The 13,185-nt window shown below is 34.4% G+C and overlaps 1 protein-coding gene across 1 annotated transcript; it reads left to right on the top strand.

Annotated features, from left to right (window-relative positions):
• The first annotated feature begins 4,893 nt into the window (after positions 1-4,893).
• LOC136218854 (uncharacterized) lies at positions 4,894-12,696 on the top strand. Its single transcript, XM_066005997.1, has 13 exons — positions 4,894-5,411; positions 6,843-6,955; positions 7,041-7,097; positions 7,190-7,285; positions 7,360-7,430; positions 8,781-8,823; positions 8,996-9,076; positions 9,193-9,252; positions 9,397-9,447; positions 9,689-9,786; positions 9,891-9,939; positions 10,336-10,380; positions 11,855-12,696. Exons 1-13 carry the CDS (start codon positions 5,033-5,035, stop codon positions 12,329-12,331), a joined length of 1,620 nt encoding a protein of 539 aa, XP_065862069.1. The 5' UTR covers positions 4,894-5,032; the 3' UTR covers positions 12,332-12,696.
• The last annotated feature ends 489 nt before the right edge of the window (positions 12,697-13,185 follow it).

The raw sequence follows: 13,185 nt of genomic DNA, 5'->3' as shown, positions 1-13,185 counted from the left end.
TAATTAATAAGTTAATTAATTCTTAATTAGTATACGAGGCTTTATTTTACTAAACCTAGGGTTAAGAATGTTAAAACATCACACAAGCCTCCATATACTAATTGATGAACTAAGAACACAACCCTAAAGCAAAAGAGAAGTCGCCCTAATAGAGTATTTCGACCAACACGGTTGATTTAAATTGTACGTGGATTTTGTTCTGATGATTATAAGCTGTGTCCTGTTCTTGTTCTGCAAGTGTGAACATGGATGGACTTCGCCTTTAAAATCCTAATCTTGAGTTAGAGAAAGATCAAGCAAACAAATGGAACTTCTCTCATTCCGCGGTGTCAAGTGATTATTTCTTTAACCTTATTCTAGTTGTGTGATCGTGGGAATCAGATTTATGTGTTTTAATTTAGTTTTTTGCCATTAAAACATGCCATAAAATCCATCACAAAGCAGTGGCTCGCGCCTTAGCTTCAATAGCCCCTAGCCTCAACTTTCGCTACTCGAGCCTTGGCATGCCTCAACCCCCCCCCCCCCCCCCCCCCCCCGACAAGGTTAACATTTGCTCGGGCTTGGCCCAATCCTCTCTCTAATTCCTCCACTCAGAGAGCAGTAACTTCATGGTTTTACTATGATCTCTCCAACCTCATCTCCAGCCTCACGTACTCCTCAGCAAGGAAATTATATTGTTGGCTCACTCTCTTTAACATACAAACACGAATAGTCGAATAAGACATAAAGACATGCAACACAAAATAAATAAATAATAAATTCACCTCGAAGATCAATATACTCATTCATACTGATGACATGATGCACTCCATCCGAGCTGCTCAAGACACAAGGCATATCATCCATGAGCATCTTAATCATGCCCGCACACTCCCATTCCAGATCAAACTCAAGAAGTTGAGCAACAACCCTCTCCCCAGCTTTAGTAATCTCCATTTCCTATCTCCAGTCAACACGATCCCTAGGAGCTAGATTCCAATCCACTCGGAATGAGAAACCATCAGAATTAGGAGTGTCCGTATTATCCTTATTAGGACGGACGAAAAACAATTTCATCTTGGAACCTTTGAAGCTAGCCTTCTTCTTAGAAAGAAAGTGGTATGCCCCTTATACATATCCTATTTAATCAGTTCATCAAAAACCCTCTATTTAGGCTTGAAGAGATAACAAAATATGGCCCCATTTAGTTCAATTCCCATATCCTAAGTGATCTTCACAAAAGCTAGAAGTTCCACCCAAGATTTGAGAGAAATTTAGGAAGGGAAAGTGAAAATTCTTGAAAAATGTCCTCAACACTACTCATTAGAGGAAATTACGGCCCTAACTCAACATGCTGGGTATAAATACCTAAGTAACCATGGCGATCGGTGTTCACCCGATAAGAAGAGGACGAGAGGTGCACATCCATCCTCCGTAAATCAGGATGATCATCAAAAAGTGACCACAAAATCTCGACAATCAAGATGGAAGGCTGGTCCTCATCCTAAGTTTTCTTCCCCTTATCAATTACTTTCTTCCCATCAGATTTATCAGCCTCGTAAAACTTATTAGGGTTCTACTTCTTAGGAGCCATAACTAGAAAATAACTGAAAAAAAGAAATACAAAATTACTTATGCTTAAATGAAAATCTGTAGAAAGATGAAATAACAAGAAACATCAAAAGATAGAGCAAATGAATAAGGAAAGAAGAGGCTCACCTTACACCCTCATCCTTTTATATTTCCCGAGAAGTAAGTGAAATAATGGCCTTAACTCACCATAATAAAACTGGTCAATCTGACTTCGTATTGAAGATCTTTGCTCGGAAAGTCTCAAAAGACCTAGTCAAGGATCCACCCACTAAAACAACCACACCCGATCCCATGAATCACAAACCTAGTGGGCTTAAGAGATACCAGGCCTCGATATCCGGACGCACGTTCACATATCAATAAGTGACATATAACACATCATGCTCTCCTAAACTCATAACCGTCTTCTATAGCTCGATCACAGTATAAATAGAGTAAGCTCAGCTCAAAGTACACTACTTCATTCATTCATTAAGCTTACATCTTAGCTTTGATTTACTACTTGTTCATCCTCAAATCTTACTTAAACTGACTTAGACATCATAGTGGGTTATCCGACAATGATCCTCTATTTGACCTTGTTTTTGTCCAATCAGAGGTTTCCAAGTGGACTTTTAAGATTCAAACATCTCACATGGATTGACACCTTGTAAATTCATAGATCCTTTTTATTGGTCATGTGGTAATGACGATTATGCACTTATAGAGACAAACCGATTGGTCCATGTATCCATTATGATTATTCACATGTTAAGAGATGCAAAATTATACATTATGTTAAAGGTAAGTTTGGATGAAGGTTTGAGGATGTTAATTAAAAGAGGGAGAGAATTTGAGTTAAGGCCAAGTGAAGTTATTAAAGTAACATTAATTGATTGAGTCAAAGTTATTTAATTAACTTTCATCGTCCATCAATTTAGTGGATTGTAATTGAGGTTTTTTAAGAGTTTTTTTAATGGGTTTAAAATGCAAAAATACCCCTAACATTTTAGGTCAAGAGTAATTTTATTCTTAATGTCTAAAATGTGCAATTTTACCTTTAATGTTTGTAGCCAAGAGCAATTTTACTCCTAATGTTTTGCATATCAATTCGTTCTAAAAAAGGATTTCGTGTTTTTTGTAATTTAATAATAGAATTGAAGATTAATATTTATAAATTCGGTGGATTTTTTGATTTTTTTATCTAATTCGTACAAAAGACAATATACTTTTTATTTTTTTCACATCCCAATATATGTTTGTGATTTGTTGCTGATATAATGACGCATGTGTGGAGTGTAGATGACAAGATTCATGATCGAGCAGACAGTTTGATGAATTATTTCTCAAATTGACCCAAATTATCAACATTAGGGGTAAAATTGCTCTTGGCTACAAATATCGTTAGGGGTAAAATTGCTCATGACCCAAAATGTTAGGGATACACCTTAACCCGTTTTTTAACCTAATAAAACTCTATTTAAACTTAAAAAAAGCTCACCTACCATTAAACTCATTCCCAACCAAAATTAGCTAAATAACCTTTCTACTCCAAAACAAAACTGCAAAAATATCTTGACGTTTACAGCTAAAAATAATTTTACACCTATCATCTAAAATAGTGTAATTTTACATCTAATATTGGGAGTTAAGAGCAATTTTACCCCTAATATTATCAAGTTGGGTCAATTTGAGAAATAATTCATCAAACGGTATTCTCAGTTATGAATCTTGTCATCTACACTTCACATGCGAGTCATTTTATACTTATTAGTAATAGATCATAAACATATGATTAGACGTGAATTGTTTAAAAAAAATAAAAAAATATACTGTTTATTGTACGAGTTGGATAATAAAAATTCAAAAAATTTCACCGAATTTATAAATATTAATTTCCAATTCTATTATTAAGTCATAGAAAATATGAATTTTTCAAGGAGCTGATATGCAATTGGAGATAAATTACATCCATGGCCACTGAACTTTACCCATTTTAATATTGTGGCCACTGAACTTCAATTCTTAACGGTATGACCAATGAATTTTAAATTTTTTTAACACCGGTGGCCACTCAACGCCTCAAAACGACTGTTAACGACCTCAAAATAAAAGATTCAAAGAGTTAATGATATTTTAAGGAACTTTAATTCTTGAAAATTTTCGTTTTGAAGTCATTTATGTGTTGTCTGGTTAGGAGAAAGAGTGAATTTTTAGTGAGAGAAAGCTCCAAAAAAGATGATTTTGAAAAATAAAAATGTGGTTTCATAGTAAATGTCGTTCTGGATAACTTGAATTCTTGAATATTTTTATTTTGAGGTTGTTAACGATCATTTTGAGGAGTTAGTTAAAGTTGAGTGACCACTGATGTTAAAAAGTGTAAAGTTCAGTGACCATACCATTAAGAATTAAAATTCAATGGTAATAATGTTAAAATGGGTAAAATTCGGTGGTTATTGGTGTAATTTACCCATGCAATAAATATCTGTGTTAATGTCTGATATTGACCAAACTTACTAAAATCAGGGTAAATTGCTCTCAACTGCGAACTCTAAGAATAAAATTGTTAAATTTTAAATGTTAAAGGTAAAATTGCTGCTAACTATAACTATAAATCTTAACAAAGTGTTTGTTAGAGGGGATAAAGACACAGAGATAGGGATAAAAAAACTGAGACGAGTTTTCCCATGTTTGTTTTAGAGATAGGTTAGGGAGATAAATGAGGGATATACGTCTTATCCCTCAAATCCTATACCAGGAGGGGGTGGTATAAGGAGGTGGGATAAGCTCTGCAATTTTAATAGTATGGAAAAGTTCATCTTATTCCTCAAATTAATGTTATGTAGTTTAAATAAGGTTAAAATAGTAAAATGTATTATTTAGTATCATATTTTTATTCTTATCCCAACCATTTGTCCTTATCTCTATCCCAACATTTATCTTTATCCTTCTTCTAATAGAATACCAAAGACCCGGTTAGAGAATTTTTTTTATTTTTTTTATCTCAAAATTTTGAACTCATTCCCAACCAAAACTAGCTAAATAAGGCCCTGTTCTTTATTACTTAATTTCAGTATCAATCAGTCCAGTTCAGTAATTAATTCAGTTCAGTTCAATAATTTATCACTACTTATTATAATCATAATTATTTTTTATAATTATTTTTTTTTATTATTACTATTATCATTATTATTAGAACCGTTATTATTTTTTTCAGATTTTTATTTTAATTATTACTATTTTTAAAAGATTATATTATTATTTCAGTTTCAGTACAATTCAGTTGAGAACAATTCATTTCGGACCAAAACAAACGTATCCGAAGAAACTTTGAACAGAATACCCAAGCAAATTAGGAACCGCCAAAGAGTTCCGGTAGGATCTTTTTCGTCTGATTTCCTTATTAACACTATAAACTGAAAAACCCTACATAAATCTCAGCTATTTTCAGTCCAAGAAGCGCCTTTCGGAGTTGCTTCCAATGGACTCCCCTACTGAAATTTCAATCCCGCTGTATAATACCCTAACTCCGCTCTCTGTTTACACTCCAATCACCACTCCTAATCAATCTCCTTCCCCTGATAATCTCGACCCCTACACTGTCTTCCGCAATGAGATTTCTCTCTCTTCTCTTAATTCCGCTCCTACGGACTCTGCCGCACCTGATTTTTTTTCTCTCGACCTTGACGGCGCTGTTGAAGCGGAAGCTGAGCCGAAAACGCCGAGTAGAGCAGCTGAACAGAAGACACCGTCAATTCCAAAATCATCTATGCTGCAGACGACGACAGCTCCAGGGCTGGAGGGCAATTGGTTTAGAGGGAATAGTAGGTTCAGGAGTCCTATGCTGCAATTACATAAAGGTACATCCTGGAGATGAAAAGTGAGGGATTTTCAGTTAAATTTTTGGGTTTTTGAAGCACTCCATGGTTTTTGTTATGTTTGCCTCCCTTTTATAGTTATATAAGACTGCTTTTAGTAAATTCTAAGCCTTTACTTTTGTATGAGTCAAATAACGATGTATCTTGTTTCTCTTTTTCTTCTCTCTGAATTCATCTTTAGTTGTGGTTCTCTGAATTCATCTTGAAAACCTGCTGACTATTTGTGGTAGTAATGTGTAAATAAATTAGTTTTAAGCTTTTTAAGGCACTTTGATGTGCAATTTGCTTTCCCTTCGTGTCCATTTTATAAAAAGATAATAATATTTTGTTTGCTGGTCCTTCTCTTCTCTTTGAAATAGTTCCTTTGCCACCTCAAAATCTTTTATTCTCAGTAGGCAACTCTAGACCCCCATTTTGTTTTTCCTTCTAATTTTCAACTAAATGTGAATGCAGCTATTGAGTTAGAAGTAAGTGACAAATAACAGTAAAGTAAAGCATGCATTTGCGTTTAGTAAGTAAATTGGACTTCATTGACTGTATTAATATTGTAGGTTTTCAATCAGAAACTTTCATATATTATTATATTAGTTTAATAGAGTTGAAGCAAAGGGAGATAAATTTTGCATGCAACTTGGTAATTCTAAATGGTATCTGTAAAAACATGTTGTGAAGACATCTCGTGGAAAGATGCAGTGAGGAATAGCTGACTACTCCTTTTCTCCTATTGTGCTCCATTCGAACTTTTTAATTTTACTGGCGTTTATACCTTATAATAACAATAATAACCCTGTTATGTAAAACAGGGCAAAAGATATATTGTTTAAAAAAAAAAAAAAAAAAAAAGGGCGGCCCGGTCGCACTACGCGTTCCCGCTGAGCGAGGGTCCGGGGAGGGGTCCCACCACAAGGGTGTACTGGGGGCAAAGCCTTCCCCTGCCAATTTATTTGGCAAGAGGCCGCTCCTAAGACTCGAACCCGTGACCTCTTGGTCACACGACAACAACGTTTACCGTTGCGCCAAGGCTCGCCCTCTAAAAGATATATTGTTTAAGAAAAAAATATAATAATCAACTTTGTTTTGGACTTCATTGAGAATTGAGAGGCATTTCGTTTCAATGGAGTATTCAAGAATAATAATTGGAGGAAGTTAGTTTTTCTGTTATAAATTCTGATCGATCTCAACTCTTTTTGGATATGTATTCTTATCAGTGTTATTATCATCTATAAATATTGCGGTCGACCCTTTTCTTTTATCTATATTGTAATTAGAGGTAACTATGGCTCAAAACTGTCAACTTTGTTGTTAGGCTTAAATTTGCATGAATAGAGGTCTGGATATTTTAACTTCTCTTTGCAAATCAGAATAATGGTAAATGGAGGTTTTTAGCCTAAAGTTTGATTATGGATGTTGCAGAGATAGTAGATTTCTGTGATTTTCTCTCTCCTACTCCTGAAGAAGAAGCTGCTCGGAGTACAGCAATAAAATGTGTTTCTGATGTAATCAAATACATATGGTCAAATTGCAAGGTGATTCCTCATTCATATAACTCACATTTCATTTTTGAAGGCATGAAAGATGGAGAGGTTATGATTTACCACTGCTACTCTCCAGGTAGAAGTTTTTGGTTCATACAGGACAGGGCTTTATCTTCCTACAAGTGATGTTGATGTAAGTAAGATGTGAAAATTTGCTAGAAGCACAAAACATGTTTTGACAACTGATCAACTGAATCAAAGCGTTGACATTTCTATGAACTTTAGGTTGTGATTCTTGAGTCAGGTATAAAAAGCCCGCAAATTGGTTTGCAGGCTCTTGCAAAGGCACTGTCTCAAAAGAGCATTGCAAAGAAGATACAGGTCTGTTTTCTTTGATGGCTGTAATGTTATTATGTTTGATAGATTATCTTATGTGCTTTCTTTTGATTCATCAGGTCATTGCAAAGGCACGTGTTCCAATTATCAAATTTGTAGAAAGACAAAGTGGGATTTCATTTGACCTGAGGTTTTCCTTTTTCCATTTTGCAAATTTTGTTACATGTTACTTGTTTTACATACTTTTTATTGATTGGGATGGTGTTTTGCATAGGAAATCTTGCATTCCGTATATTTGATTGAATTTGTTTGTGGAGTTGGCTAAGTTTTTGTCTGAAGTAGTGATATAGTCATGGATTTTGATCCTCTTTGCAATTCCATTCCATGTGTTCATATGTTGCTCCCATGTATTTATGCTAATTTGGGATTCTTGATATTCAGTACAAATTTATGTATTTATTTTTATTATTTAGTTTTATTTATGTATTCGTATTTTTCATAATCATTTCAGAACTAAGAAACGAGAGATGGACATTTGCATGTAAACCAATATCATAAAGTTCAAATGCATGATTTATATGCAAAATTATTCAATTTGATATTAATCTAATTAAACTAACAAACATATATTTTTCCTATAATGTGCATATTTGAATTTATCTAAATAATGAAAATGTTATTTTAATTTATTTTTACATTTCTATAGTTTTGGCCAAATAGAATAATTGAACAGCCATATGTTGTAGGCCTGAGTTTAATTTCTGGTAATGGGTCTTTGAAATCAGTAATAAATCCAGGATTCACTAACAAGGGATGCTACACTATGGGTGCTTAATTGAATTTATTTTTGGTGCATTTACCCTAAAAGTTAAAGCTCCATACACAGGTTTAATGGAGTTTTCAAGCGATCAATGGGTGCTCAAGCCCCCTCCCAACTCCCCTAGATCTATCCCTGTTTGAAATGATAAATCTGGTTGTATAGGGAGGGATAATTTAGTGCTTTTCTACCCCTATGACCTATTTGTGAGGCTAAAAGGTTATCTCTCATTAGAAGAGAACCATACATCTCAAAACTATATTGCTGACTCGCGTTTTTGTCCCATCTATCGAAGCCTAAAGCAGCCAATACAGCTAAACTAAGAGAGAAAACTCTTATCTGAAATTATATGAAAACAAGCTAATTTTTTGACAAACTAAATCAGAATTGAAAATTCAAATTTTAATCTGAAAGTTATGTAACCTGCTTCTAAAATTAAATCTGATATTAAAATTTAAAACTTTATCCTAATCTGGCTGCTGACTAGGACCTGTAACACCATTTATATGATTTTCAATTCAACAAAACATGATAAAGTAAGATTCCTGGAATTACTTAGCATGAAGGTGACTAGTTCTAGGTAGGAAAGTTGAATTATGGTGACCAAATTCCCCCTAGATGTTAAATTCTTTGTTCTGGTATCTAGGCAACTGTGTTTCCTCAATGTAGTTTGCTGCTTATATTTTGAGAATTGAAAGGTTTCTTATGCTCTGGTTTTCGCAGCTTTAATGTGGAAAATGGGCCAAAAGCTGCAGAATTTATTAAGGTTCGTTTGTCATCCATGCTCTTCTTCCTTTTCTTAGTTCTAGATAATCTGTGTAGCAGAGCTGAGATGCTATATCTGCTTTATTCAAGTTTTATAAGATGGATACAGGGTTATTGATCCTTGGTGTCAGAAAGTACAAATTCATATGATAGCTTGTGATTCTTTTTTTCAGGAGGCTGTGTCCAAGTGGCCTGCCCTACGTCCATTATGCCTGATCTTGAAAGTATTCTTGCAACAAAGAGAACTCAACGAGGTATGAATTTGTTTAAACATCTTCTTATACTTTTTTCTGATGGACATAAATTATTGAATTGTTTTCTCTTGTATCAATATCTACTCACTGATTCACGAATCCTTGGAAGTATGTAGGTATATTCTGGTGGAATAGGTTCTTATGCCCTACTTACAATGCTGATGGCAGTGTCAAAGGTGAGATTATGTTTGATTTAAAAGCCTTCAATACAATTCTTAATTGCTCATGCTTGTTGTCACTTAGCTCATGTCGGGTTCTTCTAACCCTCATAAATTTATAAATGCATTACCCTTTGTAACATGATGTGTTCTATTCTACAGAATCTCAGGGAGTGCCAAGCATCTCCAGAACATAATTTGGGAATGCTCCTGGTACAGTTTCTTAAACTACAATACGTGATAGTCAGTGTTCTGATGATTCTAAACTACTAAGCGCTTTCTTTTGAAGTATGCAAAAGTAGGACTTTGATTTTTATTTATTTATTTTTATTTTTTATCTCATGTGATTTTTGAGCACTTGATTTCACAGATGCAAATCGTGTCATTTAGAGATTGGATCAGAAAAACTTTGTACGCTCATGCATTCTTAAGTTTCTTTTTTTTTTGGTAGCAGATACACTTTTTTGACTTTTATGGACGCAAGTTGAACACCACAGATGTTGGGGTGTCTTGTGGAGGGGCTGGAACCTTCTTTTCAAAGCGTAGGAAAGGGTAAGGGTAAAAAGAACAACAGGACTAAAGCATGAAATCATTTTTCTTGCTCCATGATTAAGAGTTTCTTCTAGATTTCTTATTCTCTTCCATATCTGTGTTAGGTTTATGAACAAGGGACGTCCATTTCTGATTTCCATTGAGGATCCACAGGTGAACATGTAGCTTCGTGTATAACCGTTGTTTTATTAGTGAAGTGCTTTGTTGTGGCCTGAAATATTTGACATGATATCCTAATTTGGTCTTATCCTAGCCTTTTTGTGTGGCTGATGACCCCTTGTAGTAAGAAAAGTTTCCCAAGTGGGTCCCACCGACTGGGCAGGCTTACCTTATTTTTTCTATAATATTTCAAGACACGGACCAAAAGTTAAAAGTTAGTGTTGTCACCTGCTTTGGCTTCTATCCCGATTCTTGGCAGTTAATTATGGTACTGGTTGCAGCAGATCGATGAGTGCCATAAGGGTCCTTGTTTAATTTGTATTTTTTTTTTTTTTTTGGCTAAAGCCTAGCTACTTTTCCATTCATTTATTTAATTTTTGGGTGAATTAGGCACCGGAGAATGACATTGGAAAGAGCTCATTCAATTACTCCCAGGTTTGTATAATGCTCCTTTTATTTCTTTCAGTATTTATAGTGTCCCTGCAACTTGATAACTTCGGATAGATGGGATATTATTGGCATGCCAATTGAGTGCAAGGTTACAAGATAATTCATAGTTGCGATAAAAGAATTGAATTAATGGAAATAGCTTACATGAAAAATATGAGACTGTATGTGGAAGTCTCTCTGTCAAGAACAGTAAACTTCTGTACTTGATAGGTAGATGTGGTTCAAGAGACCCTTTTCTTTTTCCCCACATAATTGGAAGAGGAGTCAATTGGTACTGTCCATCACTCCATCATATAGGTTAGTTGGTCCATTACTTATTTTGATTTTGTTCATTGTATAATCATATAATTAATAATATAAAATAAGTTACATTATTTTCTTATTAGTTATATAATTTTAATATTCATAATATGACCCTATATGTTTATTATTGAGTTGTTCCCCCTAAGTATCAGTTTCCTATACTTTTTAGAAAGGTAAGATGCATATTTAAGCCCCTGATCAATTTATTTTTTTATTGATTAAGCCCTTAATCGTTTAAATGAATGCAGTAAACCCTTGATCAATTATTTTGAACACATTAAGTCCCTCATCTTTTAAATGGATATGCTAAGCCCTGGATTAATTAATTTTTAACACATTAAGCCCCTATTAGATAGGCCGGATATGTAAATAATTGAGACTTCGGTTAGCATCCGTAAAACTGTTAGAATATCACTGTTCCTCTAAAGTAGAATAGTTAAGAAATTATCTAGCATGACAATTTGTATGTCAATTGATGTGTTGAAACATGCCAGTTTCTGTTTGCGCTAAATGGAGTTTGAATCACATACATAACCGAATCGTCCAAGAGGGGCTTAATGTGTTAAAAAATAATTGATCAAGGATTTAATATATCTATGTAAAAGCTCAAGGGCTTAATCGATAAAAAAAAAAAATTGATCAGGGGCTTAAATATGTGTTTATCCTTTTAGAGATGACGTTTCTGAAGTTCAAACGAATTCTAGGAAAAAGATCGTTTAGGAAAAAGATCTTTTAGATCTCTTTCCCCCCTTTTTTTTACTATTCCTTTAGATCGTTATAAACCCCTTTTTCTATTTATGTGTATATTTATGTTCACTAAGCATGTCCACATTGGTTTCCGTATCTGTTTCCGTGTCCGTAGCTGTGCAATATTGGTCAAATATTGCACCATAGAACTCTAAATTGAGTTTTATATTTACAATGGAGATATAAATCCAGCCTGAGGAAATGGCTTTACATGGTGCATTAGATATCAGGAAGGACTCTGGTTTGTTTCATTTAATATAAGTTGTTTTTTTTGTTTCACATGGAATATGTAATTTCGGGATTCACTGAATGCTTGTATTTATGTCAATAACTAGATATGAAGTAATGTATACATCATTTTTTCCTGTATTGCTGTAAACTATACTAACTGGTAAAATACCTGGTGTAGATTAGGTCAGCATTTTCGATGGCATTTTTAACATTGACAAATCCAAAGACAATCTTAAGCTTAGGGCCAAACAGGAGTATTCTTGGTACCATAGTTAGACCAGATCCTGTTTTGCTTGAGCGCAAAGGGGGACGTAATGGAGACATGACTTTCAATAGCTTGTTGCCTGGAGCTGGGGAGCCAATACAGTCACATAATTACCAGCATCAGGAGATTTTGGGTAACTGGCAGTTGGATGATGATGAAGCAGCGCTGCCACGGGGAGGTGGAATTACTGGAGATGGTAGTGCACAGTCATCCGGGAGAAAGAGGAAATCTTCTTCCAAAAAGAAGTCTCGTAAGAATCAGGAAAATGGTGAAGTTGGGAAACTTCATGAAGAATCTGGCTCAAGGAAAGAAAAGAAGAAACAGCGTCGCAGAAATAACCATGATGATGCCAATGGCCGTTTTGCTGGTGGATTTCGATGGAGATCTTAATGAAAGAAAAAGAAAGAAGCTGTGGATGCATATTGTTTCCATGTGTGCAGAGATTATCAGCCACAGACTTGTGGTTAGTTTTGTTGTATTAAGATGGTGTTCTGACAAACCACTAGTACAAGTTGCTGCTAATTTCATGTCGACAGTTCGACTGTGGCATCGGGAACGAATCACTGTAAGTGCTCATGTATCTTCACTGGTATCATTTGTACCTGCGGAGGTTGGTGCAGAGCTGTGTGGATCAGGAATTTATATCAAAATCTGATGGATCTCAAGCTGCATCTTGAACATGTCATTTGAATGTGATTGCCGGCTTAGCTCCGAGCCTCCTTTTGCTGCTATGAAGTTTTGGTTTTGTTTGCTTATTTATTTTGTTACTAGAAAAATAGTGCAAACTGTGTAACTAATCTCCTTTTTTATCACTTGCGTTAACAAATCAAAGTGCAAATTAAACAATATCACCAATGTTACATTAATTGACAAAATCAAATAAGTAAATTACGAAAAGAACAATTAATATATAATTCTGAGGTTCTTTCTAGAAAAAAAAAAAATTCCGAGGTATGGCTTTTAATTATTCTAAAACATGTTAGATTGAAGATTAACAATTAGGGAGATCAATCGTGTATTAAAACCTAAAAGTCTTTCTGCCAATTTATAGGTTTTTAGCAGATGAAATATTCACTTAATTTTTTTTAGTGATGAATAGAAATTTTATTAATTTTTGGTGGTCAGACCAGACAATGTTTAGGCGTTTTCAACAAAAGTTGAAAACTGTTTTTTCACATTACATTTATAAGGATATATTGATGCCATTAAGCATGATTCAAATGGATTAAGAATCTTATAAATTA

This window comes from Euphorbia lathyris, chromosome 2 (genome assembly GCF_963576675.1).
Source record: "Euphorbia lathyris chromosome 2, ddEupLath1.1, whole genome shotgun sequence".
NCBI lineage: Eukaryota > Viridiplantae > Streptophyta > Magnoliopsida > Malpighiales > Euphorbiaceae > Euphorbia > Euphorbia lathyris.
This window is presented reverse-complemented; position numbering and strand designations above follow the sequence as displayed.